Source organism: Microcaecilia unicolor, chromosome 9 (assembly GCF_901765095.1).
Source record: "Microcaecilia unicolor chromosome 9, aMicUni1.1, whole genome shotgun sequence".
Taxonomy (NCBI): domain Eukaryota; kingdom Metazoa; phylum Chordata; class Amphibia; order Gymnophiona; family Siphonopidae; genus Microcaecilia; species Microcaecilia unicolor.
The window spans coordinates 221,960,551-221,985,587 of record NC_044039.1 but is presented as its reverse complement, the minus strand read 5'-3'; the positions used below and the strand labels follow the sequence as shown (position 1 = coordinate 221,985,587).

At 45.8% G+C, this 25,037-nt stretch overlaps 1 protein-coding gene across 4 annotated transcripts in view; it reads left to right on the top strand.

Annotated features, from left to right (window-relative positions):
- Nucleotides 1-14,493, top strand: part of TMEM63C (transmembrane protein 63C) — a 169,591-nt gene extending 155,098 nt beyond the window's left edge. For 2 of the 4 annotated variants that reach the window (XM_030214812.1, XM_030214811.1), the window contains 2 exons: nucleotides 4,363-4,434; nucleotides 13,208-14,493. In XM_030214812.1, the coding sequence (XP_030070672.1) occupies nucleotides 4,363-4,434; nucleotides 13,208-13,420 (285 nt within the window). In that variant the 3' untranslated portion in view covers nucleotides 13,421-14,493. The remainder of the gene's footprint in view (nucleotides 1-4,362; nucleotides 4,435-13,207) is intronic. The other 2 variants (XM_030214815.1, XM_030214813.1) reach the window with 1 other exon arrangement.
- The last annotated feature ends 10,544 nt before the right edge of the window (nucleotides 14,494-25,037 follow it).

Sequence of the window (25,037 nt, the reverse complement as noted above, 5' to 3'; positions counted from 1 at the left end):
TATAAAAATGCACAATGCATATATGCAGACATAGTAACATAGTAGATGACGGCAGAAAAAGACCTGCACGGTCCATCCAGTCTGCCCAACAAGATAAACTCACATGTGCCATTTTATGTGTATACCTTACCTTGATTTGTACCTGTCTTTTTCAGGGCACAGACAGTATAAGTCTGCCCAGCACTATCCCCGCCTCCCAACCACCAGCCCCGCCTCCCACCACCGGCTCTGGCACAGACTATATAAGTCTGCCCAGCACTATCCCCTCCTCCCAACCACCAGCCCCGCCTCCCACCACCAGCTCTGGCACAGACCGTATAAGTCTGCCTAGCACTATCCCCGCCTCCCAACCACCAGCCCCGCCTCCCACCACTGGCTCTGCCACCCAATCTCGGCTAAGCTCCTGAGGATCCATTCCTTCTGAACAGGATTCCTTTATGTTTATCCCACGCATGTTTGAATTCCGTTACCGTTTTCCTCTCCACCACCTCCCGCGGGAGGGCATTCCAAACATCCACCACTCTCTCCGTGAAGAAATACTTCCTGACATTTTTCTTGAGTCTGCCCCCCTTCAATCTCATTTCATGTCCTCTCATTCTACCGCCCTCCCCTCTCCGGAAAAGGTTCTTTTGCGGATTAATACCTTTCAGACATTGTATCAGAGATATCATACCAGTTCATTCATATTCATCAGTATAAAAATACACATGATACGCAATGGAGATATGCAGACATTTTATCTTTGGTATCTTACTGGCAACCTGCACACCGTCATTCTGCAAACAACATTATGCATGTATTAACCCTCACGGACATACCTCTATGAATTGTAATCTAAAATATATTTAGCAGAACTTTGATGTGGGGTTTTTTAAATCAGAGTCATCTTTCAGTTTGCAATAGGATGCTTTCCTCATGTCAACAATTAAAAATCATTAAGAGCGGACGTTATCAATATGAGTTATTGTTAAGTTGTGCTATTTTTACCTCTAATTCATGTTAATGTAGCCCAAGTCCCATTTTATGCAAATACGTAGTTACTAATAATTGAAGTTAACTGTAAAATAGCACATTATCAGTAGTCCATATTGATAACTTCTCCTGTTAATGAAAGAAAGAAGAAATGTCTCAGAAATCAAAATCACTGCTGTATAAAAGTGAGAGTAGAGGATGCCTGAAGCAGGTGGTTTTACCACCGAAACACACGTCGGGTCCAGTTACTGGTGCTTTGACTTGATCCCGTTGGCTGGTTCTGCTTTCTGGCATTCTCTACTCTTGCTTTGGATTTTAGTCTACACGTAGAGGTTTCTAACTGTTTTGTGGTTTTGGCTGTGTAATAAAAGTGAGCCCAGTCTAGGGCAATCAAGCCATTGTGACATCACTGATGAAGTTGGCTCTTAGGCATTGGTGGAATGAGGCATTATGACATCACAATCTCAGCTCTGGATACCAGAGACTGAAACTCTTCACACTAAGGGGGGAAGTGGGCCAAGTATAGGACAATCGAGCCATTGTGACATCACTGATGAGGTTGGCTCTTAGGCATTGGTGGAATGAGGCATTATGACATCACAATCTCAGCTCAGGATACCAGAGACTGAAACTCTTCACACTAAGGGGGGAAGTGGGCCAAGTATAGGACAGTTGAGCCATTGTGACATCACTGATGAGGTTGGCTCTTAGGCATTGGTGGAATGAGGCATTATGACATCACTATCAGCTCTGGGTACCAGACTGAACTCTTCACACTAAGGGGTGGAAGTTATCAATATGGGCTACTGTTAAGACATGATATTTTACTACTACTTGTGCTGCATTATAAGCAATGAGACCGAGTTATTAATAACATCTTCACGGAAGCCCACATTGATAACTTCCTCCCTTAATTAAAGAAAAGGAAATGTCACTAGAAACCAAAATCACTGCTATATGTAATAGAAGTGAGCCAAGAATAGGACAATCAAGCCATTGTGACATCACTGATGAGGTTGGCTCTTATTGGTGGAATAAGGCATTATGACTTCACAGTCTCAGCTCTGGTTACCAGAGACTGAAGGGAGGAAGTTATCAACATGAGCCTCTGTGAAGACATATTTTACTACTACTCATGCTATTTTAGCACAGGTCCCTATTTATACAAAGTGACCTAGTTGCTAATAACTGGGTTTAACAGTAGCATACGTTGATAACTTCCCCCTCAGTCTTTCTAGGATAATTTTATTTTCAGATGTAGGAAATGGCTAGTATAACTTAGTGCAGAGTGTACACACCAGTAAAGTAGGGGTCTGGGAAGATTATGCTCTATTCGTACATATCCTGGAGGTGCAGCAGGGATGGAGTTGTGATATGTGTACGTATTATATACAATTTTGTGTAGAAGCATAAGGTCAGTAAATGTCAGGTGTCCAAACCCTAAGCACTAAGCTGGTATTCTAGAATTGCAGATTTGTGTGTCAAATGCATTATAGGATGACTAACGTAAATCGTCAGAAATGCGCCTAAATTTATAGGCTGTGTCCGTGGCAGGTGTAAATGGGTGTCTAAATGTGGCACCTTGCACCCTCAACAGATAGTATTCTCGAAAGTGCACGGTAAAATAGTCGCAGCATCCATGACCCACATGTGCTCCTCCCATGTCAACACCCCCTTTGCAGTGACAAGCTACACAATTAACATGTGAACTTTATTGACAAGGGTCAGAACTCATGCACATAACTGTAAATTAGTGTCAGTTATCTAAGAGCAATGATTGATAAGTACATAAGTATTGCCATACTGGGACAGACCAAAGGTCCATCAAGCTTATACTGCTTATCCCAGAAATAGTGCATTTCCCCTGAGTCCATTTAATAATGGTCTATGGACTTTTCCTTTAGGAAGCTGTCCAAACCTTTTTTAAACTCCACTAAGCTAACCACCTTTACCACATTCTCTGGGAACGAATTCCAGAGCTTAATTACATGTTGAGTGAAGAAACATTTTCTCTTTGTTTTAAATTTACTACATTGTAGGTTAATTGGTGATACGTGTCACCAATTAAGTCAGTAGCGGGAGTAAATCTTAACTGTAACAATTTGTTTATTTAACACATTGTGTTCAAGTCTTTACAAAAACTTCTTCCAATATATCTCCATAAATAAACATGTATTCAATGTATCAAAATTTCATGTGCCATAATATCAAAAAGTCTTAAAAAGTGTCCGCTTTACAGAGAAGCACTTTAAAGATCACGTTTCGAGAAGTCAGGGCTTCTCCTTTATTTATAGCAGGACATAATAGCAGTCGAAATCATTGGTCTTCATATGATTTAACCCACTCAAAATGGTGCCTAAGAAAATATATGAAGTTTGATCTAAATAGTCTAATCAAACAATGTGAGCTGAGCGATGTATGAAGATGTCATCCAGTCAAAGAAGGGGAAGCCATTCCACTTCCTCTTTCAGCCCCTCTGGGTCCAGAGTAGGACATTCACAATATGCCAGCTGATAATTTCTGTCACCCACCACCATCAATACATTGCATACGGAGATGTATTGGAAGTCGTTTTTGTAAAGACCTGAATAACATTTTTGGGACAAATTATTGGACACGGATGTGAAAATAATTAGTGGACCGATGATTACATTCTGATGCATGTTCAGCTTTTCTTGAAATAGCTTCATGTATGATGGTCCATTAAAAATTATATATTTTAAAATCTATTTATTTACATTTTGCTCACATCTTTTCAGTAGTAGCTCAAGGTGAGTTACATTCAGGTACACTGAGTATATGTTACCTAGATATTGTTGAAAATATAAATTGTTCAGACTGGTTTGGATTTCCTTTACAACATAGGCATAAAACGATTGCTTTTTGTTCCTGTCACATAAGCCCTTTAAATGTCCTCATTCTCTGTCATTTTATGGGCAGCTCATAATAGCTATAATTTATTTTTGTAATGTTTGAAAGGAGTGTGCATCCAGTAGAGACAGCTGTAAAATATTCCAGTCATAACAGCCACAGTGTGAAACTGGTTTCCCCTTATGTATCACGGATCAGTTCTAACATCTGCATGGAAGCCACGTTACAGCCTTTTAAATGTATGTATAATAATCACACTGCCCCCCGCACACAAATCTTAAGCCATCTTTGCGATAGTGGCTGCCCCAGAATTTTCTGGTGACTCTCGGGTTAGGTTTAGTTCTCAATTCCACTTCTCTGTCTTGTTTCTATAACGTTCCTCCACCTCATCCATATATTTTTACAATAAAGATGAGACTCTCCCTGCTTTTCTCTGCTAACCCTGGGGTCTCACCTTTCCCTGACTCTTTTCTGCCTGCCCTTGGCTCCCATCTTTTTTCTGTTTCTCTTCCCTCACAGATGTCAGAACAGTCCGAAGTGGTCTTTCCGGATACCGAGAGAAGCAGTATTTCATCAACACCCAATTCAAACGTAAGGCTTCGTTTACCAGAGCAGCAGCTGGTTACAGCAAAGCCGCAAAGCATTTTGGAGCTATCAGAGCAGCATCAGGTGGTAGAGCAGTGACCATCACTGCCAGTGGGACATTTACGGGATAATTCTAGGAGGAGGCAGGAACACACGGAAACGCTTGTATTGCAATCATTTATACACTTATGGTGACACGTACACACATCAGCGATAATAGTTCAGTTCAGTGGCGTAGCTAGGGGGGTGCCAGGGGAGCGGCCGCTTCCCTAAATGGACTTCCGCCGGCGCTCTCGCTCCCCCCGTGCCTTCAACCTGGCTCCGCTTCTGTTTCAGTTACACACTAATCTGTAGCTATGCATCTATCTTTGTAAGTGGACGGAGTCTGGGCAGAGCATGTAAGTTCTAGAATACTTCTAGACTACTTCTAGAACGCATGACTTCTAATATACCTTTTTTTTTTTGTTTAGTTAAAAAAAAATGATTTTTCTTTATGCATTCAAATACAATAAGTACGTGACATATAACCATAAGTGCATAAGTAATGCCACACTGGGAAAAGACCAAAGGTCCATCAAGCCCAGCATCCTATCCACGACAGCGGCCAATCCTGGCCAAGGGCACCTGGCGAGCTTCCCAAACGTACAAACATTCTATACAATCAAGCCATTGTAACATAACTAATGAGGTTGGCTCTTATTGGTGGAATGAGCCACTATGACATCACAATCGGTTAAATCACTGCTCTATGTAATAAAAGTGAGCCAAGTAGAGGACATAAGTACATAAGTAATGCCAGCATCCTGTCCACGACAGCGGCCAATCCAGGCCAAAGGCACCTGGCAAGCTTCCCAAACGTACAAACATTCTATGCTTGTTTTAAATTTACTACACTGTAATACAACATAACAGTGATAAAGATGGACAAGCATACATCATGAACAAAAGCACAATCCCTCACACCGGTCCCAACCACCCTGGAGAAATAACCATCCAATGATAGGCATCCACAAACAAAAATGATCATTATTTATGTAACAGGCCCACCAAATGTAACAGATGTAGCAAATTCCATTATATTTGCCTGATATTTAGAGATTTTGCACACTGTGGTCCACCAAAAGTGAAAGTTTAAATGTGACAGATGTTTCCAAGCTTTCAGAATAGATTGTAGTTCTATCACCGTAAGCAAGGACAATGGTTGGTACTCATCATCCATCAAAACCCCTCCATTGGCAAAGGCAGTGGTACACCCATAACTTGTTATATAAAGCTTCACACCTGTTTCCAAAATGCTTGTACCACATGGCGTTCAAAAACCATGTGATCAGTGTTCCTTTAGCTGAACGACACGATCAACAGGTATCCATAGCATTCTCCTCGCCAGCCAATAAAGAGATTGTCGCAATGACGCTGAATCACAACACCGAACCCTACGGGTCCAGAAGTAGCACCATTGGTCCTCTGTAAAGTCAATTCCAGTTTTTCTTGCCCAAATGAAACTTCTAGAATACTTCTACACCATGTCTGGAAAAAACAGGACCCACAACATTTTTCCAAATAACCCAAAAACAAATGTACCATTAAAAAAATGATTACTATTATTGACAGGTGTTACTGGAAGAAGTTGCGGAAACTGGATGATTCCTGTATTCATAGTGACATCATTCAGGTAGTCACCATTAAGATTCGTTTTAGCAAAATGGCGAGGAAGATAAAGTTGCAGTTAAATTTTTGCGACAAAATAAGGCATATGGCCCAAAGCATTTGCTAAGGGAGTTTCCTAATAAAGATTGGACTAATGTGTTTTCAAAGCTCATAATAAAAGCTTAAACAGTTGCAAAGTATAGTGCAATCCGCTTAAGTGCAAGGGTCTGGGACCAAAGAAATAGATGCAGTTAACCGGAGCATGCACTTAACCGTTGTGACCCAAAGAAGCTTGACATCTGATAAACATATGTACAGTACTGTTTATTATACGTACAGTATACAGTCTCCGTTAACTGACGTTATACAGTCTCCGTTAACTGACAGGCTTACTTGAAGTAATCAGTCATAGTCCTCTGTACGCTCTTGTATCTGTGAGGTCCATAGACTACATCTGCCAGACGGTAAAAACTGACATCCAGTGGCCTCCAGATAGGCCCGCACGGTGTTGAGACTCTCCAGCGCTCTTGCAAAAGTGACAGGAGGTTGTTGAATTTCGTCAGCATGTGCCTCGCTGCTCATTTCATCATCTGTTTCATCATCAGCCATTGCCTGCGTGTAGGCGCATATCTCAACATCGGTGCTGTCATCAGCTGTCTGTAGATTGTAATCAACAGCTACCTAGTGATGAAACTCCTCTTCAGTAACACCGGCTGAGATGTCAATAGCCTGTTTATCTTTGCAGCAGTTGCATCTGTTTCGTCCCTCTCCACATCCTTAACAAAACTTGCCCGCTTGTAGCAGTTCACAATGGTTGCCTGTGTAACATGATTCCAGGCTTTTTTCTGCATATGTAGGGAATCCAACAGTGATAGATTACGAGCCAGTTCAACAGCACGTTTATCCTTGCCAGTCTGGTCATCCATAACACTCATCAGATGACGTAGCACAAGAGCCCGATAATGTTCTTTGAAATTGGCTATTATGCCCTGATCCATAGGTTGGATCATAGAGGTGGTGTTTGGTGGCAGGAAGATCAGCTTGACGTTAGACAGCCTGACATCATCCCTGTGTGCAGCACAATTATCACAAAGCAACAAAATCTGACGCTTTTGTGCCCGAATTCTAGTGTCTAACTTCTTTAGCCACTGCTTCCAAATTTCCCCAGTCATCCATGAATTTGCGTTAGCCTCGTATGACACAGGAAGTTGCTTAACGTTCTTGAAGCAACGGGGCAGTTTGCTCTTTCCAATGACGAGGGGTTCCAACTTCTCACTCCCATCCATATTGCAGCAAAGGAGGATCGTCAGTCGGTCCTTCATAAGCACATAAGCAACGCCATACTGGGAAAAGACCAAGGACCCATCAACCCCAGCATCCTGTCTCCGACAGCTGCCAATCCAGGCTTCATGAACCCAGCAACCCCCCCCCCCCCCCCCCAAATAAAAATAATAATAATAATTTTTCCCTTTTTTTTCTTTTTAATAATGTTCAATGGACTTTTCCTTCAGGAATCTGTCCAAACCCCCCTTAAACTCCGTAAGGCCAGCTGCTGTCACTACATTATCTGGCAACAAGTTCCAGAGTCCAACTACACACTGAGTAAACAAAAACTTTCTCCTATTTGTTTTAAATCTACCATATTCTAGCTTCATCTTGTGTCCCCTGGTTCTATTATTGTTTGAAAGTGTAAACAAACGTTTCACATCTGTCCGTTCTACTCCGCTCATTATCTTGTAGACTTCTATCATATCACCTCTCAGCCGCCTTTTCTCCAAGCTGAAGAGCCTTAATCTTCTTAGCCTTTCTTCATAGGGAAGTTGTTCCATCCCTTTTATCATTTTCGTTGCCCTTCTCTGTACCTTCTCCAATTCCTTTATATTTATTTTGAGATGCGGCGACCAGAATTGGACACAATATTCGAGGTGCGGGTCGCACCATGGAGCGATACAATGGCATTATAACGTCCTCGTGTTTGTTTTCCATCCTTTTCCTAATAATACTCAACATTCTGTGCGCTTTCTTAGCTGCCGCAGCACACTGAGCACAAGTTTTCAACGTCTTATCAACGATGACTCCCAGATCCCTTTCTAGTTCTGTGACTCCTAACGCGGAACCTTGCATGACATAGCTGTAATTCAGTTTCCTCTTACCCACATGCATCACTTTGCACTTGTCAACATTGAACTTCATCTGCCATTTGGACGCCCCATCCCCCACTCTCATGAGGTCTTCTTGTAATCTTTCACACTCCTCCTGCAACTTGACGACCCTGAATAACTTTTTGTCATCTGCCAATTTAATTACCTCACTAGTTACTCCCATCTCTAGGTCATTTATAAATATGTTAAAAAGCAGCGGTCCCAGCACAGACCCCTGAGGAACCCCACTAACTACCCTTCTCCATTGAGAATACTGACCATTTAACCCTACTCTCTGCTTCCTATCTTTCAACCAGCTCTTAATCCATAGTAATACCCTACCTCCGATCCCATGACTCTCCAGTTTCCTCTAGAGTCTTTCATGAGGCACTTTGTCAAACGCCTTCTGAAAATCCAGATACACAATATCCACTAGCTCCCCATTGTCCACATGTTTGTTCAGCCCCTCAAAAAAATGTAGTAGATTGGTGAGGCAAGACTTCCCTTCACTAAATCCATGCTGACTTTGTCTCATCAGCCCATATTTTTGTATGTGCTCTGTAATTTTATTCTTAATAATAGCCTCTACCATTTTGCCCGGTACCGACTCACCGGTCTATAATTTCCCAGATCTCCTCTGGAACCTTTTTTAAAAATTGGCGTAACATTGGCTACCATCCAGTCTTCTGGTACCACACCTGATTCTAGGGATAGATTTACCTCTAGTAGTTTCGGCATGTTTAGAATGCAAGTGTTCCATCAGGAATCGCTCACCAGTAGAAACCGTTTTCGTCAGCATTGAAAATGTCATGAGGTGGAAACTCGTTCAAGATGGTAGGAAGAACTGAAACAACCCAATTTTCAGCACCAAAGTCATCAGCGTCTTGTTTCTCACCATGCTGTTTCTTGAATTTTATGTTCCTCTCCTTCCATCTTTCCAGCCATCCAACAGTGGCTTTGAATTCAGTTAGTCCAAGACTTTCAGCTAGCTGATTAACTTTCTCCATATGCAGTGGACCACTGACAGGATACTGTCTGCTCCTGACATGGCGTAAATGGCCACGAATAGATTTGGTCGTGTGGAGGTTCTTGGCATTATTCTATATATTGTGTAGAATTTTATTCTATAAAATGTAGGTGTACTTTACAGAATATACATAGGCGTATTTTTTTTGCTGCTCGGAATTTTCAGGTGCCAATCTAGCCAAATGTGTTGGAGTGGAGGAGTAGCCTAGTGGTTAGTGCAGTGGACTTTGATCCTGGGGAACTGAGTTTGATTCCCACTGCAGCTCCTTGTGACTCTGGGCAAGTCACTTAACCCTCCATTGCCCCTGGTACAAAATAAGCACCTGAGTATATGTATACCGCTTTGAATGTAGTTGCAAAAACCTCAGAAAGGCAGTATGTCAAGTCCCATTTCCCTTTCCCTAGTTGAGATTCTAGATGGAATGTTGCTACTATTGAGATTCTGTTGCTACTATTGCAGATTCTAGATGGAATGTTGCTATTTCACTAGCAACATTCCATGTAGAAGCCTGCCCTTGCAGATCAGCAACGTGGCTGCGCAGGCTTCTGTTTCTGCAGGACGTCAGACTCACAGAAACAGAAGCCTGCATGGCTGCATTGGTGATCTGCAAGGGCAGGCTTCTACATGGAATGTTACTAGTGGAGGAGTAGCCTCGTGGTTAGTGCAGCGGACTCTGATTCTGGGGAACTGGGTTCAATTCCCACTGCAGTTCCTTGTGACTCTGGGCAAGTCACTTAACCCTCCATTGCCCCTGGTACAAACAAGTACCTGAATATATGTAAACCGCTTTGAATGTACAGTAGTTGCAAAAACCCTCAGAAAGGTGGTATATCAAGTCCCATTTCCCTTTCCCTATTTGAGATTCTACATGGAATGTTGCTATTCCACTAGCAACATTCCACGTAGAAGCCTCCCCCTTACTCGGGTTCCCTTTGTCTAATATTGCATCTTGTTCAAAGATCAGAAACCATTGGAGGGTCATTTTACAAAGGTGCGCTGAAAAATGGCCTGCGGTAGTGTAGGCGCGTGTTTTGGCCGTGCACAGGATCATTTTTCAGTGCACCTATAAAAAATGCCTTTTATTGGGGGGGGCTGAAAATGGATGTGTGGCCAAAAGAAAATTGGTGCGTGTCCATTTTGGGTCTGAGATCTTACCGCCTGTGGTAAGGTCTCGTGCGTTAACTGGCCGGAAATGGTCAATGCGTGTTCAAATGCCAATTACCACCCGCACACCAGAAAATAAAAATATTTTCTGATGCGTGTAGGGGACGCAGTAGCTGGGCGGTAACTCGGAATTGACGGACATTGGGCGGACTCAGTGAATGGACCCCTCAGTGTGATGTGGTATATGCAGTAATAGGGGAAATCAGGAGCAGGTAAATTCCTTTTCACATCACTGTTAGTGCTTGCGCCTTACACACGTTATATTCTGTAAAGGAAACTAGACGCCTAATTTTCTTTATGGTGTTACTTCATGCTGCTAATAATTTGGACTTCTGTATCACCTTTATTATTATATTGATTGGTTTACATGTTTGTTAGACCACACTTCCTCAAAGATACATCATACAGGTGTAGAGCACCAGAAAATAATCAGCAGTAACAGGAAACAGACATTTGGACAAATGTGGCTGCATGATAAAAAGTAAAATAAAATAATCTTATAGTTCACTGAAAATTCCCAGTGAACATAAAGACCAGTGGGTACTGAGTGCCAGAGGCAAGCAGGATACGGGAAGGGACATAAAGGGGTAATTCTGGATAAGGAGGGGATTATCACGTACGTTCCTGAATCTCCACTACCCCAGCTGCAAAGGCCTAAAATATAAATTAACATACGCTTCCAGTTTCTCCTATATAAGCACGCAAATATGGAACGAATTACCAAAATCCATAAAAACAACACACCACACAAATAATTTCCGAAAACTACTGAAAACCAACCTAATCAAAAAGGTGTACCACAATGATCCATCCTAAATACCAGTAATAAAATTTACACCAGAACTACACAAAACGTAAACCCTTTATTTTCTGATTGTTCAAACTAATCTATCACGATTGAAGTTTAATCCCATACCTTTTATTTCTTATTACGAAAATGAACTTTCTTCACCTGAATTATCTAATCCAACTCTGTCACCTCCATCTTAACTATGTATTTTTTTTTTTTCGGAATTGGTGATCACCAATACGGAACAATGTAAGCCATATTGAGCCTGCAAATAGGTGGGAAAATGTGGGATACAAATGCTACAAATAAATAAATAAATAAATAGGGACACAGAGTTTGTGCTATATATAGGGGGAAGGAAAGGGATACTGAGGGGAGAGATGCTGGACAGGACCCGGTGGGAATGTAAAGGAGAAGGACACTTAGAGGGCTGATGCTGAACATTGGGGAAGAATAAGGACAAAGACACAGAGGGGAGAGATTGGACAGGGTAGATAAGGATGCAGAGAGAAGATGAATGGTGGGCATGGCGAGAGAAGAAATGTCAAATGAACAAGAGACCCTGGGAAGAGAGTTAGGGGAAAAAAAACGGAGCAAAGCAGGAAAGAGACACTGGGATCAAGGAATGTTCGGCCAACAAAGGTAGAGAAAAGACTTGTACGGTCTGTGCCAGAGCCGGTGGTTGGGAGGCGGGGCTGGTGGTTGGGAGGTGGGGATAGTGCTGGGCAGACTTATACAGTCTGTGCCAGAGTCTGTGGTGGGTGGCAGGGATAGTGCTGGGCAGACTTATACGGTCTGTGCCAGAGCCGGTGGTTGGGAGGCGGGGCTGGTGGTTGGGAGGTGGGGATAGTGCTGGGCAGACTTATACGGTCTGTGCCGGGGCTGGTGGTTGGGAGGTGGGGCTGGTGGTTGGGAGGTGGGGCTGGTGCTGGGCAGACTTATACGGTCTGTGCCTGTGCCAGAGCCGGTGGTTCAGAGGAGGGGCTGGTGGTTGAGAGGTGGGGATAGTGCTGGGCAGACTTATATGGTCTGTGCCTGTGCCGGAGGCGGGGCTGGAGGTTGGGAGGCAGGGATAGTGCTGGGCAGACTTATACGGTCTGTGCCAGAGCCGGTGGTTGGGAGGCGGGGCTGGTGGTTGGGAGGCGGGGATAGTGCTGGGCAGACTTATACGGTCTGTGCCAGAGCCGGTGGTTGGGAGGCGGGGCTGGTGGTTGGGAGGTGGGGATAGTGCTGAGCAGACTTATACGGTCTGTGCCAGAGCCGGTGGTTGGGAGGAGGGGCTGGTGGTTGGGAGGTGGGGATAGTGCTGAGCAGACTTATACGGTCTGTGCCAGAGCCGGTGGTTGGGAGGCGGGGCTGGTGGCTGGGAGGCGGGGATAGTGCTGGGCAGACTTATACGGTCTGTGCCAGAGCCGGTGGTTGGGAGGCGGGGATAGTGCTGGGCAGACTTATACGGTCTGTGCCCTGAAGAGCACAGGTACAAATCAAAGTAGGGTATACACAAAAAGTAGCACACATGAGTTGTCTTGTTGGGCAGACTGGATGGACCGTGCAGGTCTTTTTCTGCCGTCATCTACTATGTTACTATGTATGTATATATTTTTTAATTAGGAAATGTGCATCTCCCCTACCTCATTTCAGTTTCTATTTCTCTAGCATTGCTGCATTTGCAGAGTCTGAACTTGAGGTTTCTGGTTTGGTTTTTGCTGTCATGTATCTTTCTGATCTGTGGTTCCTTGTTTCATATTTATTGAGAGAATCTGTCTGTTTTGCATGTGTGACCAAGGTGCGGTGGTTGCATTCATTGAAGTTGTTTTACTTTTACTCAAAAAGGACTATATTAGGCAATAACTTTCACTTAAGTACATTTTTAAAATGTTTATTAGAATCTTCATTTACTTTTTCTTTTGCTTAAATGCTTTGGCCTAGTAGTTTGAATTACACCGGCTAGAGAGAGAGCAGATCAGGCTCTCTTCAGGCTCTCATTCTTTACTTCTGCTGTTCCCACAGATGTTCGTTGCCTCGGTGCTGCAGGAACCGGAGCTGAGCCTCACCCCAGCGGCTTCTCCAGCGCACCAATCCTATGGCACCATGGGAAATCGCTCAGAACTTACACCCAGCAACGAGGAGGGGCAGCCGCCAAACTTCCCAGCAGACTTTGAGGACCAGCAGTACGAGTATGAAGCTGGACCTCTTGTTGACAGTGACGACCATTACCAGTAACAGAGTGAAGGGCCCCTGAAGAAACTGCAAAGATGAAGTGGGGAAGCAAAAACCCCCCCCAAACTTTCTTGTACTGCTGCTAGAGGCAAGGCCCAGCTGAATCGGAGAGTTCTCACCAAATCCATGTCATAGCTGCTGCAGTCAAGAACTGGACCAAGGAAGAGAACTGGAGAGTGTGTAGGGATTGAGGTCTTTCCCTACATCTCACCCCCAGCAGCATCAGTAATAACGCTCCTGCTCTGCGATATCCAATCATAGCTGCTACTGCAGAACAGTCAGACGCTGCCTTCTCGCACATGCCTAACTCATGATACATGAGCTCAATGCACTCTGCCCAGCCCACCTTATGCCAGGGCAATATTCACCACCCAACTGATAATACACCAGATCAATGCACTGGTGGATGCTCTCCACCCAATGCACATTATGCCAAGTCATTAACGCTTTGCCCAGTCTGTGCTATGCCAAAACAATGCTCTGTGTCCTTCCATTGGTTTTTCCAGATCAATAAATTCTGGCCAACCTAAAGTATTCCAAATCAGTGAACTTTAGACATCCAGTTATGGCAAGCCACAATGCTGTCCCCAGACCAAGGCATATAACCCTCTCATTCTGTCCCCTGCCCCTGCCACCCCCTTTTCTTAAACCTTTCCCTACCCTCCGCTTTAAATCCTGTCTCTCTCCCTCCACATTCTCATCTCTTCCCTGTAGATCTGCCAGTTGGTTCCAATATCTCAGATAAATCCAGAACTTTACAATGCATAGAGTTCTAGTTCTGATTTTTGTTAAGAGAAAAAAGGCAGAAATAGAGATCCCTAAATAAAATGGGACAAAACCAAGTTGGCTGAACCTCTCCCAAAAACATGAAGCTAGATGGCAACCTTGCTTCCTCCTCATTCCCACACTTTCTATACTTCTGCCTCCTCACCCATATGCTCTCTCCCCTGCCGCCTCTGCCTGCTCACTCTCACACTCTCCCCTGCCACATCCTCACTCCCACACGCTCTGTCCCCTGCCACCACCTCCTCCTCACTCTCACATGTTCTCTTCCCTGCCGCCACTCTCTCCTCTGCCTCCTCACTCTCACATGCTCTCTCCCCTGCCACATCCTCACTCCCACATGCTCTCTCCCTTCCGCCACTGCATTCTCTCACATGCACTCTTCCCTGCCACATCCTCGTCACATGCTATGTCCTCTGCCACCACCGCCTCACTCTCACATTCTCTCCCCTGCCACCACCACATCCTCACTCTCACCTGTTCTCTCCCCTGCTGCAACTGCCTCCTCATTCTGACACGCTCTCTCCCCTGCCACCACCGCATCCTCACTCTCACACGTACTCTCCCCTGCCACTCCCTCACTCCCACACGTTCTGTCCCCTGCCACCACCGCCTCACTCTCATGTTCTCTCCCCTGCCACCACCACCTCCTCACTCTCACATGTTCTCTCCCCTGCCACCACCGCCTCCTGACTCCCACACGCTCTCTCCTCTGCCACCACCACATCCTCACTCCCACACGCTCTCTCCCCTGCTGCCACCACATCCACACGCTTTCTCCCCTGCCGCCACCACATCCTCACTCCCACACGCTGTCTCCCCTGCCGCCACCACATCCTCAGTCCCACACACTGTCTCCCCTGCCGCCTCCACATCCTCACTCCCACACGCTGTCTCCCCTGCCGCCTCCACATCCTCACTCCCACACGCTGTCTCCCCTGCCACCACCGCCTCCTCACTCTCACATGTTCTCTCCCCTGCCACCACCGCCTCCTCACTCTCACATGTTCTCTCCCCTGCCACCACCGCATCCTCACTCTCACACGTACTGTCCCCTGCCACCACCGCCTCCTGACTCCCACACGCTCTCTCCTCTGCCACCACCACATCCTCACTCCCACACGCTCTCTCCCCTGCCGCCACCACATCCACATGCTTTCTCCCCTGCCGCCACCACATCCTTACTCCCACACGCTGTCTCCCCTGCCGCCACCACATCCTCACTCCCACACGCTGTCTCCCCTGCCACCACCGCCTCCTCACTCTCACATGTTCTCTCCCCTGCCACCACCGCCTCCTGACTCCCACACGCTCTCTCCTCTGCCACCACCACATCCTCACTCCCACACGCTGTCTCCCCTGCCGCCACCACATCCTCACTCCCACACGCTGTCTCCCCTGCCACCACCGCCTCCTCACTCTCACATGTTCTCTCCCCTGCCACCACCGCATCCTCACTCTCACACGTACTCTCCCCTGCCACCACCGCCTCCTGACTCCCACACGCTCTCTCCTCTGCCACCACCACATCCTCACTCCCACACGCTGTCTCCCCTGCCGCCTCCACATCCTCACTCCCACACGCTGTCTCCCCTGCCACCACCGCCTCCTCACTCTCACATGTTCTCTCCCCTGCCACCACCGCCTCCTCACTCTCACATGTTCTCTCCCCTGCCACCACCGCATCCTCACTCTCACACGTACTCTCCCCTGCCACCACCGCCTCCTGACTCCCACACGCTCTCTCCTCTGCCACCACCACATCCTCACTCCCACACGCTGTCTCCCCTGCCGCCACCACATCCACACGCTCTCTCCTCTGCCACCACCACATCCTCACTCCCACACGCTCTCTCCCCTGCCGCCACCACATCCACACGCTTTCTCCCCTGCCGCCACCACATCCTCACTCCCACACGCTGTCTCCCCTGCCGCCACCACATCCTCACTCCCACACACTGTCTCCCCTGCCACCACCGCCTCCTCACTCTCACATGTTCTCTCCCCTGCCACTGCCTCACTCCCACACGCTCTCTCCCCTGCCATCACCTCCTCCTCACTTTCACACACTCTCTCTCATGCCTCCATCTCACTCCCAGACACCCTCTTCCACTTTTTTCCATACACTGCCCTGTGTTTTTGCTCACTCTTCTCGTTTACCTGCTGATTTATTTCACTTTCTTCCATCTGTCTGTCTCTGTTCTGCTTCACTTTTCACAGATGCTCTGCCTGCCTTGTCTGTCTCTCCTTTTCATTCATGCACACTCTGGGTTCCTTTTACAAAGGCACGCTGAAAAATGGCTTGCGGTAGTGTAAGCGCAGGTTTTGGGCGCGCACTAATCCGTTTTTCAGCGCACCTGTGAAAAAGGCCTTTTGGGGGGGGGCAAAAATGGACGTGCAGCAAAATCAAAATTGCCTGGCGTCCATTTTGGGTCTGAGACCTTACCGCCAGCCATTGACCTAGCGGTAAAGAATATGGGCTGTAATGACCTGTGCCCTTCCGAAAATAGCAAATGTTTTTCAGACGCGGGTATCGGATGCACCAAAAATGAAATTACTGCAAGAGCCACACGGTAACTCCACTGTGGCGTGCATTGGGCGTGTGTAGTTAAAAGACCCCTCTATCTTGTACTCTCATTCACAGGAGACAACTCTGTAGGTGTTGTGGGTGCTTGAGCGCCCCCAGTATTGAGCAAACTCCTTGAGTGTATCCAGGGAGGGATAATTTCTGTAGGGTTTAGCACCCGCTATCATTTTGAAAAGTTGGCTCTTTTGCTGTCATTTCCTGAGGGGAACAAGTGCAAATGGAAACCAAAAGATGTGTCTCAATGTGATCTAAATATACCAAACCGAAAAGATCCTGTAAAACCTTTGAGATGCACTTATGTGGCTCGCAGTGGTTGTTCACCACCTAAGAAGTTTTTAAAAATTTCTTTCCCTGTGGAATGCATAAATTCTGGTTATTCAAGTTGCTGAGGAGCTAGAGTTTATCTGTTATAAAAGGGCCGGGATTTGGGATGGGATGGGCTGGGGGGGCAAAGGAAAAAGTTATATACAAAGCAAGTAAACTCTCCATATAACTTATACCTGTAAGTTTTGGTGACCAAATAGCAGGTATAGCAGATAACATCTATTTAAAGTTATAATGTGAGTTTATTATCTGTTTACCACTCCTTAATGTACATGTAACTTTAAATGTATAATTTAGTTGTTTAAAGCCTTCAGCTGACTCACTGCTTAATAGCGGCCTCGTAGTATTTCAACAAATCTACAACAAATCATGGTTGACATGATCATATTGAGCCTTTATACCTGCATCAGAAGTATAATAGACCGAGGCTAACAGCAATGACTGAAAAAATACTTTTTTTATTATTTATATATCTTTTTTTTTATGCTGATACTCTATAGTGAGAGAAACAACCACTCATTTTAAGACAATATCATTTCTTTTGCCAAAGTGGCTTAGCACCTCTTTCATTGGGCCACTCTTGTGCATAAGTGTATGTGCTATTACCTCGATCTGTAGTGCTATAATCTTAAGTACACCACAACTGTACACCACTACCATAGCCTTAAGGGGTGAAGGGGGGTACCTAGATGTGGGTACAGTGGGTTTGGGGTGGATTTTGAAGGGCTCACATTTACCAGCACAAGTGTAACAGGTAGGGGGGGGGGGGGATGGGCCTGGGTCCACCTGCCTGAAGTACACTGCACCCACTAAAACTGCTCCAGGGACCTGCATACTGCTGTCATGGAGCTGGGTATGACATTTGAGGCTGGCATAGATGCTGGCAAATTTTTTTTTTAGGGTGGGAGTGGTTGGTGACCACTGGGGGAGTAAGGGGAGGTCATCCCCAATTCCCTCCAGCGGTCATCTGGTCAGTTCGGGCACCTTTTTGAGGCTTGGTCGTGAAATAAAATGGACCAAGTAAAGTCGACCAAGTGCTCGTCAGGGACGCCCTTCTTTTTTCCATTATCGGCCAAGGACGCCCATCTCTTAAGCATGCCCCGAGTCCCGCCTTTGCTACACCTCCGACACGCCCCCGTGAACTTTGGTCGTCCCCGTGACGGACTGCAGTTGAGGGCGCCCAAAATCGGCTTTTGATTATGCCGATTTGGGTGACCCTGAGAGGAGGACGCCCATCTCCCGATTTGTGTCGGAAGATGGGCGCCCTTCTCTTTCAAAAATGCCCCTGCAAGGGAACTAAATAGCCAGAGATGTGGTGGGGCCAAACTGGTTGAAGTCACAAGGGAATGCAGGAAGATGGGAGGGGGTTTAATGGTGCAATATGGGCCCACTCTTCCTCCTCCCATTTAAAGGGCACAGAATGGGGGGGGCTTAATAGTCAGAATGTTGAGGACCTCTGCTTAGGAACTTAATAGGGTGATGTGGTGCACCCCCTTCTCCCAGAAGCATAAGGAGGGGTAATGGGCTGTCAAGCTGTGGAGGACCAGATGCCTCGGTGGTGAGAGAGAAGATAGAGCCTTTCACCAAGGAAGTCTATTTAAATCCGGTCCAACAAATAATTAGTGGAGGTACTATGTAACGGAAGCAATTGAATCAACCCAGTGCCCAGCAAATAATTACGTCTATATTGTATAGCCATGGTATACAGTGCAATTCATTAATTTCTCGTAAGGCTGCCATATTTAATGGAGCCCTTTGTGCATCAGTGCCTGAGACTGTAAAGCTTCAAGTCATCTACAGAGGGATGATGTTACCTATGAGTCTTTGTCAGCGCTATGATTAAATCCATAACCCAAAGAGTTAAGACTTCTACTCCTAGGATTAGGTGCTATTATAAAATGAGAGTTGTGACAACGAATCTCCCTGAAATGTTCCTCATTAGTTCGTGATTGTTGGAATGGGATAGTGTCTATCTTTAACTGTAGACAGTGTGGGTTGTCACTTTTTTATGGTAAAATTAATGTACCCAATCAATTTAGAGTTAATTTTGTATATTTCAAGGCATTTTGTCATCCATAAGTGTGGGACACTATAGAAGGCTTTCTTATTATTATTTCTATAAGGTCTATTCCTCCTTCAGTTCTTGAAATGTACAGTCTCGGGCTCGACAAATACTGATTCTTACAGCTTACTCCATGAGCCTGGAGGATTTTTCATATTCTTGCATCCAGTTTTTCAAGCTCTTTGCAAACCCAGTGTGAAAAGTGTTGTGGCTGGGAAGCGTCACTGAGGTTGTTGAGTCCACCTGCTTCTGTTTATTTGGTGTCACCTTCAGTCTGGCATCCCCGGATCTATGATTGAACATGTCCAGATCACTGCTTCTACAAATCATTTCTATAGCGCTACCAGTCGTATGCAGCGCTTCACAATTGAACATGAAGAAGAGACAGTCCCTGCTCAAAAGAGCTTACAATCTAAATCAGGACAGACAGACAGGACAAATAGGGATAAGGGTAGGACAGACAGGACACATAGGAATGATTCTAAATGGAATGTTGCTACTATTGGAGATTCTGTTGCTACTGTTTGAGATTCTACATGGAATCTTAATGTTGCTATTCCACTAGCAACATTCCAGGTAGAAGCCTGCCCTTGCAGATCAGCAACGCGGCCACGCAGGCTTCTGTTTCTGTGAGTCTGACGTCCTGCACATACGTGCAGGATGTCAGACTCACAGAAACAGAAGCCTGCGTGGCCGCGTTGTTGATCTGCAAAGGCAGGCTTCTACTACTACTACAAATCATTTCTATAGCGCTACCAGTCGTACGCAGCGCTTCACAATTGAACATGAAGAAAAGACAGTCTCTGCTCAAAAGAGCTTACAATCTAAATCAGGACAGACAGACAGGACCAATAAGGGATAAGGGTAGGACAGACAGATAGGACACATAGGGAAAAGGGGATTATTGAAGAGAGGAAGACAAGATAAAGGTTATGAACAAGTGAAGTTAGGAGTCAAAAGCAACATCAAACAGGTACCCCTTTAGCCCGGATTTGAAGGTGCCCAGAGATGGAGCTTGACGTAATAGCTCAGGAAGTCTGTTCCAGGCATAAGGTGCGGCGAGATAAAAGGAACGGAGTCTGGAGTTAGCAATGGAGGAGAAGGGTACAATTAGGAGAGATTTGCCTAGTGAACGGAGTTCTAGGGAGGGAGTGTAGGGAGAGATGAGGGTGGAGAGGTAGTGAGGGGCAGCAGAGTGAATGCACTTATAGGTCAATAAGAGGAGCTTGAACTGTATACGGAAACGGGCTGATATGGGCATAGCGACTTTGGCGAAATATTAATCGTGCAGCAGAATTTTGAACAGATTGAAGAGGAGAGAGGATGCTGGTGCTGTTGGACTGAGGTAAAAAGGGCCTCTCAGCCTGTGGCAAAATGGCCACCTTGTACAACAGCTTGCTAAAAGACCCCTTGCGAGACGCTCTTTTTTTTATTTTTTAATGGTCCTGTATGTATTGTATTACAGGAGGCCTCATTTTATATCATTTGTATAAATGTATACATTTTAAAAAAATATTTCTATTCCTCTAATGCAGGCATAAAATTGAAATATGGCTCCATGTCAGCTGTGTGTTATATTTATCTATAAAACACATCCAAAGAGCTAAAGCTTTTGTTTTTCCATTCCATGGCTCTAGGCCTCTGCTCCTCACACACATCCTGCCTGTACACGGAGAGATGATGGTGCTGTATGTTTCCTTAAACGTGAAAATCTTGCCTAGCTCGGGTGTGGAAAGAGAGCTGTGTGTTGTTCTGTTCTTTTCAGGCTCACAGGGTCTAAATAAATATGTGTTACTTGGTTGTTGGGAGGGAAGAGGGCAGTTCATGAGGTTAAAATGTCTACGCTGATGGAGAAGCCACAGATCCACTACCCGATCCCCTTCCTCAGGGTCTACAGAGAAGTAGTAATACCATTTGGCCCCAGAGAGCCAGCACAGTGTTAAACTATTCCCTTGTGCCCCTCACCTCTGTTCTCTCTAAACTGAGCAGGAGTCCGCAGTTTGGTGGGGGGGTGGGGGGTGGGCTCAATAGTTAGAGGCAGGCAGGTTCTGTGGAGTCCTGCACAGCCCTCACTATTGAAAATGGGATACTGGAACAGCGCCCCCCACTGACAAGACTCCTGCTCACCTTAGATAGAACAGTGCCCCTCCTCCCCACCCACCCACCCCACACATACACACACACACACACACACACCTGCATCATTCTTCTAGGGTGGGGGGTGTCCATCAGCAGTACTCCACATCCAGCCCAGCACAGTTGCCCTAGTGGAAGTGGCAAAGTGAACATTTCAAATAAAAACACAGATCTGTGTAATCAAGTTGCCTTTTAGGTTCCAAAGGTTTCTTAGACCAGTGTCCTGTGTAGTGCTCCTTTGAGTGTTTTTAAAGATTAGTTCAGGTACTGGCCTCATTTTTAGATAACATTGTACACTTATCCTTTTCCCCTGCTTGGCGGCTGCTTTCTGTCCTTGAGGGTTAATGGCCTGGTGAGTCCACGGGATGGGGGGAAGCTGGAACTTAGTCCAGGACCTGCCTTTTAAATACAGGTGAGGAATATTCCAGGCTCATATTCTTTCTCAGCTGACTTCAACCCTTTACTCCACAGCCGTCTGCCCTCCTAGCTCCAAACTTACCAAATGCACTGAACCCACAGCCAGCATGTGCCGCCTGTCCAGAAATCTGCCTTAAGCGCTTTCCCATCACACATTGCACTGTGCAACACAAAGCTAGTTCCGTTCTGTAAGAGAGGGAAAGAGCAACGTGGACTCCCCCACCCAGCGCAGAGCAGGGGAGGACCAAATGTGTTCATTACTGCTGTGTCTTGCATGGTCCAACTGCTCAGCTCTCCGTCTACAGCCTCTTCTGGTCCTGCTTTTAAAAAAATAAAGACTGACTAAATTCAAAAGGCACCTGCCTGACTTTTTAAGTACTTAAGAGTCTTAGATATTCTAGAAACTACCTTGGTTTAGACCATGGAGGAACTTCACCTGTGCCAAGCCTGCATAGAGGTTAACTTTGTGCAGGCCAACGTAATATCGCTTCAAATGACCTTAATCTCCTTTCAGTGACATAAGAAAAAGCATGGCAGGGACATAAGTAAATCAGAGCTGACCCTTGGAGGTGAAGCCTGATGCAGTGGGCCAGAGCAATGGTGGCTGGCCTGCAAGAAACAACCGGTGGGGGTGGTTCATAGGAGGCGAACAACTTACTACCAGGAGAATGAGATCTTTTGATACAGCACAACACCGAGGGGGGCCGCTGAGATTTCCTCAACACTAGGGGGGGGGGGTGTTCTCTCTGGATTTTGCAACAGTTCTCAGAGAGTATGAGCATATTTTGCCTTTGACAATGGTCCCCTGCTTTTTCTGCAGTTGTGGTCATTTCACCTGACCTAACCTCCCCCCCCCCCCCCCCCTCAGCCTACTTACTTTCCTATGAGTAAAAATGCACACATTGTGTTAACTAGCAAGAAAAGGGTGGGCAAGGTTACCTTATTCATCTGCTTTGGACTGCAATCACTTTTATATATATACTAGTAAAAAAAGACCCTAGTGGCCTAGTGGTTAGGGTGGTGGACTTTGGTCCTGGGGAACTGAGGAACTGAGTTGGATTCCCACTTCAGGCACAGGCAGCTCCTTGTGACTCTGGGCAAGTCACTTAACCCTCCATTGCCCCATGTAAGCCGCATTGAGCCTGCCATGAGTGGGAAAGCGCGGGGTACAAATGTAACAAAAATAAAATAGATACTATTGGAGATTCTACATGGAATGTTGCTACTATTGGAGATTCTACATGGAATGTTGCTATTCCACTAGCAACATTCCATGTAGAAGGCTGCGCAGGCTTCTGTTTCTGTGAGTCTGAAGTCCTGCACATACGTGCAGGACGTCAGACTCACAGAAGCAGAAGCCTGCGCGGCCACATTGGTGATCTGCAAGGGCCGACTTCTACATGGAATGTTGCTAGTGGAATAGCAACATTCCATGTAGAATCTCAAATAGTAGCAACAGTGGAGGAGTGGCCTAGTGGTTAGGGTGGTGGACCTTGGTCCTGAGGAACTGACTTCGATTCCCACTTCAGGCACAGGCAGCTCCTTGTGACTCTGGGCAAGTCACTTAACCCTCCATTGCCCCATGTAAGCCGCATTGAGCCTGCCATGAGTGGGAAAGCGCGGGGTACAAATGTAACAAAAATAAAATAGATACTATTGGAGATTCTACATGGAATGTTGCTACTATTGGAGATTCTACATGGAATGTTGCTATTCCACTAGCAACATTCCATGTAGAAGCCTGCGCGGCCACATTGGTGATCTGCGAGGGCCGACTTCTACATGGAATGTTGCTAGTGGAATAGCAACATTCCATGTACAATCTCAAATAGTAGCTACAGTGGAGGAGTGGCCTAGTGGTTAGGGTGGTGGACTTTGGTCCTGGGGAACTGAGGAACTGAGTTCGATTCCCACTTCAGGCACAGGCAGCTCCTTGTGACTCTGGGCAAGTCACTTAACTCTCCATTGCCCCATGTAAGCCGCATTGAGCCTGCCATGAGTGGGAAAGCGCGGGGTACAAATGTAACAAAAATAAAATAGATACTATTGGAGATTCTACATGGAATGTTGCTACTATTGGAGATTCTACATGGAATGTTGCTATTCCACTAGCAACATTCCATGTAGAAGGCTGCGCAGGCTTCTGTTTCTGTGAGTCTGAAGTCCTGCACATACGTGCAGGACGTCAGACTCACAGAAGCAGAAGCCTGCACGGCCACATTGGTGATCTGCAAGGGTCGACTTCTACATGGCCTAGTGGTTAGGGTGGTGGACTTTGGTCCTGGGGAACTGAGTTCGATTCCCACTTCAGGCACAGGCAGCTCCTTGTGACTGTGGGCAAGTCACTTAACCCTCCATTGCCCCATGTAAGCCGCATTGAGCCTGCCATGAGTGGGAAAGCGCAGGGTACAAATGTAACAAAAACAAAAATGAAATGGGCGCTAGCAAGGTTATCATGTAATGGCGATTATGTTTTTAAGGGGCCCGTTAGGAGAGAGAGTGTGTGAGAGAGAGAGAGTGTGTGTGAGAGCTCTGCCTGCCTCTTGGGTCCTGTGTGTAGAACAGGGAACATTTCCAACCATTGAACCAGCTCTGTGCCTGCCAGTGGGTGCTGAGAATCCTCAATATTGAGCAAGCTCCTTCGTTGAATCCAGGCAGGAGCAATTTGTATTGTGTATGGCACCCCAATTATTTTGCAATGTTGGCGTCTATGGTTCTGAGAAAGCTACTTTGGAGGGTCTAGATTTCAACTTTCTACATGGGAAAAACATTCAACATCCAGGGATCCTACACAGCCTCTTCTTCAAATGGAGTCTATATTATTCAATACAAAAAAATGAGAACAAGGTGCTATGTTGGAGAGACAGAACAAATTGAATCTACGCAGACACCACATCAGAAACTATAGTGCTAACCAGGGTGACGCTGCTGCAGGACAGCATTTTGCCAGACCAGTGCTCTGCACTAATGACTTTATGGTGAGAATACTAAAAGGAAATTTCAAAACCATCTAGGAAGGTAAAACCTTTGAAGTTAAAATGATGAAATAGTTTGGCACCCACTAGACAGAATTTAATCTGTGTCTCCTATCAAATTTCAAACCATCCAATTCTACTGCTTTGTGGTCACCCATCCATCGCTCCATGTTTCTCACCCCCACCTTCCCCATCAGACTGTCATTGGAATGTCATTATGTTTCACAGATATAACATGTCACCATTTCCGAATTTCTGGAGAAGTGTTACCTTCAAAAGCCCAGCAAAAAATGGTTTAGTCAAATAAAAAATGTATCATCTTATTTTCTTTGTTTT